This window comes from Phoca vitulina, unplaced genomic scaffold (genome assembly GCF_004348235.1).
Source record: "Phoca vitulina isolate PV1807 unplaced genomic scaffold, GSC_HSeal_1.0 scaffold15, whole genome shotgun sequence".
NCBI lineage: Eukaryota > Metazoa > Chordata > Mammalia > Carnivora > Phocidae > Phoca > Phoca vitulina.
Genome location: NW_022589718.1, coordinates 2828319 through 2834318, shown reverse-complemented (window position 1 = coordinate 2834318; position 6000 = coordinate 2828319). Strand labels below are relative to the sequence as shown.

Sequence of the window (6000 nt, the reverse complement as noted above, 5' to 3'; positions counted from 1 at the left end):
CCTTGAGCCCCTCCCAGCCTGCGTGAGCCCGTCTCAGTTGCTGGGTGGGCTGTCCTCCCGGGGGGCTTAAGCCCCTCCCAGCCTGCGTGAGCCCGTCTCAGTTGCTGAGGGCCGTCCTCCCGGGGGCCTTGAGCCCCTCCCACTCTCCGTGAGCCAGTCTCAGTTGCTGGGTGGGGCGTCCCCCCGGGGGCCCTGAGCCCCTCCCAGCCTGCGTGAGCCCGTCTCAGTTGCTGAGGGTCGTCCTCCCGGGGGCCTTGAGCCCCTCCCAGCCTGCGTGAGCCCGTCTCAGTTGCGGAGGGCCGTCCTCCCGGGGCCTTGAGCCCCTCCCACTCTCCGTGAGCCAGTCTGTTGCTGGGTGGGGCGTCCCCCCGGGGGCCCTGAGCCCCTCCCAGCCTGCGTGAGCCCGTCTCAGTTGCTGGGGGGGGGGGGGGCCGAGGAGGAGGGCTGTCACCTGCAGAGCCAGCTTCACTCTCTTGGTGACAGCGTTCTCCGGGAACGTTGCCTGCACCAGCGGCACCAGCTTGCTCTTCAGGAAGCCCCCTTCAGGGCCAATGGTGTCATAGTCCTGGCAGAGCCGTGACATGATCACGAAGTACAAGGGGAAGTCGGTGGTGATGATGCGGCAGACCCTCTTCTTCTCCAGCTCCTCCAGACTCCCCAGCTCTGGAACCACACGGCACGGTGCCACCCCCGTCACGCTGGGCGCAGGCTCAACCACTGAGTCCCCAGAACCTCCGCATCCCTGGCTCCAGAGCAACGCGCCCTCCCCAGGCGCCCCCTTAGATGCTCCCCTAGGGCCCCTGAACCGGACCTGTTGGAGCCATCCCCAGTCTCTCCCACCCTCCCAAACTCCAGGCGGCCCCAACAACCCACCCCAAACGTGCAAGCTCAAATCCCACCCTCTGGAAGGAGGGTGCCCTGGGGCTGTTACCTTCGTCCATCCCATTGAGGATCTGGTCCAGATCCAGGTAGCTCTCTCCATGGCGGTTCCTATGTTCCTTCCACACAGAGCCGTTTTCACTGCGCAGCACCACAAGCTCGCGGTCCCCACGGCCATGGGAGGCAAAGTGGGGGATCTCCACGATCACGGGGCTGAGGGGACAGAGCAGATGGGGGGCAAGGGGCCTGGATGTGGGTGTGTGTGCCTGTGGGCAGGGGGCTGGGCACAGGGAGGAAAGGACAGGAGAAGGGGGGACAGTGCGTCCCTGCCTGGAGGAAGAAGGGATCCTGCAGCCATGGTGAGGCCCCCCCTGGGGCAGGTCCCGGCAGGGGAGCAGACCGCCTTGGGTTCCCGAGATGTTCCAAGGGCCCCTCACTCACTGCCAGGCCCCCGAGGAACGGCGAGCACAGGATTCCACCCCATTTCACAGGGGGCCCTCCTGCCACAGCCACAGCGGAGGCTCACACATTAACCCAGCCCTCGGACCTGAGGCCCAGAATCCGCCAGACATCCCTAGATGTCCCCAGACGGGGGACCAAACCTCTCCTAGCCTCAGCTGCCTTCTCTCTCCACCAGTGCTGATGACATTTCCCTCAGAGGAAGGCTTCAAGGAGTACATCAAAAAGGGAAAGTCAACACGAAAGCACTCTGCAGGCTATGGTGGGTGGAAACATCGCGGCGGGGACAGCAGTGCACAAAGATGGGCAGGCAGGGCCTCCTGGGCAAGACTTGCCCCAGCATTACCGTCCATGGTGGCTGGTGCGTAACAGAGCTCAAGTAGAACCCCACACTTCGCTTCGGAAAGGGAAAGGAATAGGCCTCTGAAGCCCATTAATCTTGTCCTTAGGGGCAATGCTAGAGGGCTGTCTTCTAGAAATACCATTTTAGAGCTTAAAGAATTAAACGCTTGGGGGCCTCAAAGTAGGCCTGTCTTCTCAGCCCCCTCCTTAGCATCCTACAAGATTTGAGAGGAGTAAGCTCCCCCTGGGCTATGGTTTATCTGGGAGAAGGGGAGTCCGAGCTCCTGGTTCTGCTCCTCGGTCAGGACAGCAGAGAACTGAGATGGCGTGGGGCTCCGGGGCTCGCCTCTCCCTCTGCCCTGCGGCCGGGCTGGCTCTGGATGGTTGCTGCTGAGGAGGCTGCGACCGACCAGTGGGGCGGGGACACGTTAGGGACACGTGTTGTGCACGTGCACGTCCAGCGCGAGTGACCTCTCACCTTAAGAACTGGGCCCCCGTGGGTCCCAGCGCAATGATCCTGCTGGCCAGGCCCTCCTCCTCAGCCAGCGGGGGCGGCGTGCTCAGCTTCTGGGGCTTGACCAGGCGGCAGGTGATGCGAGTAGGTGCAGCGCACGTCCGGGGCGGGATCACCACCCGCAGGCCATTGTGACGACTGCCCCTCATGGAGCCTCCTCGGGCATCCACCATGAAGCTCACCAGAAACCTACGGCACAGGCAGACCCGTGTCGGGCTTCTGTGCACTCTCTCTGAGATGGGGAGAGCGAGGGCCCAGAACCCGCGAGGCCCCGTCACAGGGGTCACTCACCCTGTGTGGACGGGGCTGGCCACTGGGCTGATGTTGTCTGAGGTCTCTGTGGCCGGGCTGCTGGGGATGAGTGAGTCTTCATCATACTCCTTAGAGGCCTGAGGAGGAGAGAAAGGCCAATTGCCCCATCGCTTCCTGGGCCACGGGAGCTAGTCCTGCCCAGCTGGTGGTGTTCCGGGCCGGGGAGGCTTGGGAGCATCTCCTTGCCAGAAAGCAAGTGACCCAGTGGCGGACAAGGACACCACTGACCCTTTTGGACAAGGCTTTCCTGGAGTCGAAAAGGAAGCACAGACTTCTTCCTACCGCCATGGCTTCTCCTTGGCTCCTTTTAGGTCCCACATCTACTGCACAAACGGCAGACCCACCCGCTCTTTCCTCCAGCCACACCCCAGTGTGAAACCCCTGTTCTAGGGAGCTTGGTTTTCAAAGACTCACCCCCGGAGCCATGCACCATCACCTACTAGCTACTTAGCTCGGGCAAGTGACTTATCTCGCAGGCATCTGAGATACGGAGGTGACCAGAGCAGACCCTACCCTTGGGGGGCTTCCTGTGGCCTCATCTGCAAACGGGACAGTCCCTGCCCCTCAGTGATGCTGTGGTGGCAGAGACATGGGGCTGCCATACATGGGGCCTTGCATATCACAAGGACTCATGAAAGCCAGCAGGGTCTGCATCTGGCCCTTGGCCCTTTCTGGGTTTATTCCCAACTCTGCTCTCACTCCCAGGGGCCTGACGCCTTTGCCCCTCTCTGTCGCTGGTCCTGTCCACCCACCCTCACACCTTGCCTCCTACACAAAACTTTCCCATGACTCTAATCCAGAAGGCTTCACACGGCACGATTGAGCACTGGGACAGGGATTCTTCCTGCTTTCTGGGTTAATTAGCTTCAGATATCCGAGCCCACCCTTCCCAGCTGGCCCATCTGCTCCTAGGGGGCGGGCTTGGGTCTCAAAGTTCTACGTCGAGCCCGGAACAGGGCACGGAGTAGGAATCCAGGAATACCCACTGGCTTGAGTTCATGATTTAGCAAGAAGCTGAAGAGAATGGGTTGGTCACGGAACAACAGGACATAGGTTGACTTGGTGACTTTCTCGTCTTTGGCGGCATCCGGGGAATAGGCCAGAACTGTGCCAGGGCCATAGTTGACCCTATCTCCCAAATGCCTCCACGTGAGTGACAACAGCATCACAGCACTATGACATACCCTAGCATGGAATGGCTGATGGGACAGCTTCTTAGCTGCCTTGTCCCTGCACGCCACCTCTGTGCGGGGCTATGGCTGCTGCCGTCACACCCGGAGCCCCGGGGTGGCGGAGGCCAAGACCGGCCGCGGCTGGAGATGGGCCATGCCTGGCTCGGTTACCAGGCCTCAGGGCAATGATCTCCAATCTCCAAATGCCACACTGCTTTTTATCCTAGAAAACCCCCTTGCCGTGGAGAAAAAAAAAAAAAAAGGTGCCAAATAGCATACAATGAAATCAAGGGGAATTAAATTGTTTGAAACCACCCCACTGTTTTTTCAGACAAATTCAGGTGGCATCCAGGGAAGCCGCAAGCAGGGGACTATGATGACTAACAGTCCCCCTGGGAGCACTCTCTGACGCCCCTTGGTCTTTTCAGCTCCCGATAATCCGTTGAGGAAGGGGAGGCAGAAACTGTCCCCCTTTATAACGGATGTGAAAGAGAGGAGGCCCGTGCCTGTGCACGCAGCTCGGCTTCAGCTGCCTCCCCAGCACCGTGACCCGCTGCAGGGGCACTGGGCCTGTGCCCGGGGTGGGGGGGTGGTGGTGGCTGTGGCCAGGACAGCACGGGCTTCGGAGCCAGAATTTCGGAGCCTCGCTTGTGGCTGGATGAGCGTGTTTTGCACACTCTTGGGTCCTCAGAAGCTCCTATCATTCATATCTGGGGTAAGAACTCGGGCAGCACGGGGGTCGGCAAGGGACACGTGGAAGCAAGGATCTAAGAGCTTGGTAAGCGCCACAGGCTTTAGAATTCGTAGTTGCTATTGTACTGCGGGTCATCTCAAAACCATCACTGTCCCGGGGTACCCGCTCTCTGCCGACGGGAAAAAAGAGAAAAGGTGCTTCTTACCTGTTCCGGCTCTTCCGATCTGATCACCACTGTCTCAGGTGTGACACAAGGGATCCTCGGGATGGCTGGAGATTCCACCCTATATGCCCAGAACATTGGGAAATCAAAGGGATGATCCTTCTAAGTGGCCCCCATCTACCATGGGAGGCCTAACAAAACAGCTCTGTACCCCCGTGATAACCTCTCCCACCTGCCCCCGTTGCTGCACCCCAAAGCGCCCATCACACAGGCAATACTTCCCAGCCTCGCGCATGGACCAGCCTCTTCCCCTCGCCTCAGAGCCTCTCCCTGGGGCCTCGTTGACCTTCACAAGCCAGGTGAAGGGGCTGCCTCCTGCACGAAGCCTTCCCTCACACTTATCACCTCCTTCTCAGTCTCACAGCCCTTGTTGGTAGGATCCTCACTCTGGCCTTAACATCTCATTCTCTGGGTGGGTGTGTTGTGATCCCACCAAATAAATTGGTCAGTTCTTTATGAACGATCAAGTCTTGTATTTCTTCCTAGCTGATGTGCAGTAAGTACTAATGATGTTGAGTTTTGGGATTTATATTTTATCCAATAAATACTAACTGATTAACTATTCTGGGGTTTCACTTCCCGCTGGTCCACTGCCCTGTTTAGTAGAAGCCATGGGACTGAGCCGGCACACGTCTATTTTTTCAGAAAACACTGAGGACTTGGTGTTTCTACAGAGCTGTCACTTTTAGATTTATTTGCCAAACCTCCCTCTGTGCCGAGGGACCCACATAGGAATAACTCCCAGCAGCGGGGGGGGAATGTGTTCCGGGCGGACACAAACCCTCCGTGGGTCTCCCTAAGGTGCCATGATGACAGAGGGACATGGTCAGCGTGTGAGCTTAGCTTGGTCACCATTGTGAATGTGAACCTTCCTCAGGGGACCTTTCTGGTGGGAAACTGGGGGTGCAGGAGAGGGAAGGGCTGTGAACAGGAGACCGAGAGAGGGAGGCAGAGGGTTGGGAGCAGGGCATGGAAGACAAAGGGACACACTGCTGGACAGCATGCTGTAAGGGGGGCCTCCGTGTCCCCACCTGGAGGTCAAGGCACAGAGCTTGCTGATCCTAAGGAAGCCACAGTCCGACCACCCGGCATCCCATCCCTGTCAGTGGCACACGCAGGGCCTGGCCTTCTGGTCGGGAGTGCCTCTCCTCTGTGCCCCAGAGCTGGACCTGTGCGTCCACGGTATGCCCGCTCCTTACACTTGGTCCAGCTTCGGCACGAAATCCAGCAGCTCCTTCTCTTCGTCTATTTCCCTGGAATCCTGCCTCTCAGCCTTGGAGTCGAGTTCTTCCCCTGAAACCACACAAGCTGATGTGAGGGACTGAAGGGAGATTTCCTCTTTCTTTTTAAAAAGTGCTCTCCCGCTCCTCCTCTCAGTGCTGGCTCCTGAGGAGTGGAGCAAGGT

General features: G+C 59.0%; 1 protein-coding gene across 12 annotated transcripts in view; it reads right to left on the bottom strand.

Annotated features, from left to right (window-relative positions):
* Positions 1-6000, bottom strand: part of ANK1 (ankyrin 1) — a 206540-nt gene that overhangs the window by 39750 nt on the left and 160790 nt on the right. For all 12 annotated transcript variants that reach the window (XM_032413332.1, XM_032413334.1, XM_032413335.1 and 9 more), the window contains 6 exons: positions 5795-5888; positions 4578-4656; positions 2486-2583; positions 2159-2383; positions 932-1092; positions 452-663 (listed from right to left, as the gene is read on the bottom strand). In XM_032413332.1, coding sequence (XP_032269223.1) covers positions 452-663; positions 932-1092; positions 2159-2383; positions 2486-2583; positions 4578-4656; positions 5795-5888 — 869 coding nt within the window. The remainder of the gene's footprint in view (positions 1-451; positions 664-931; positions 1093-2158; positions 2384-2485; positions 2584-4577; positions 4657-5794; positions 5889-6000) is intronic.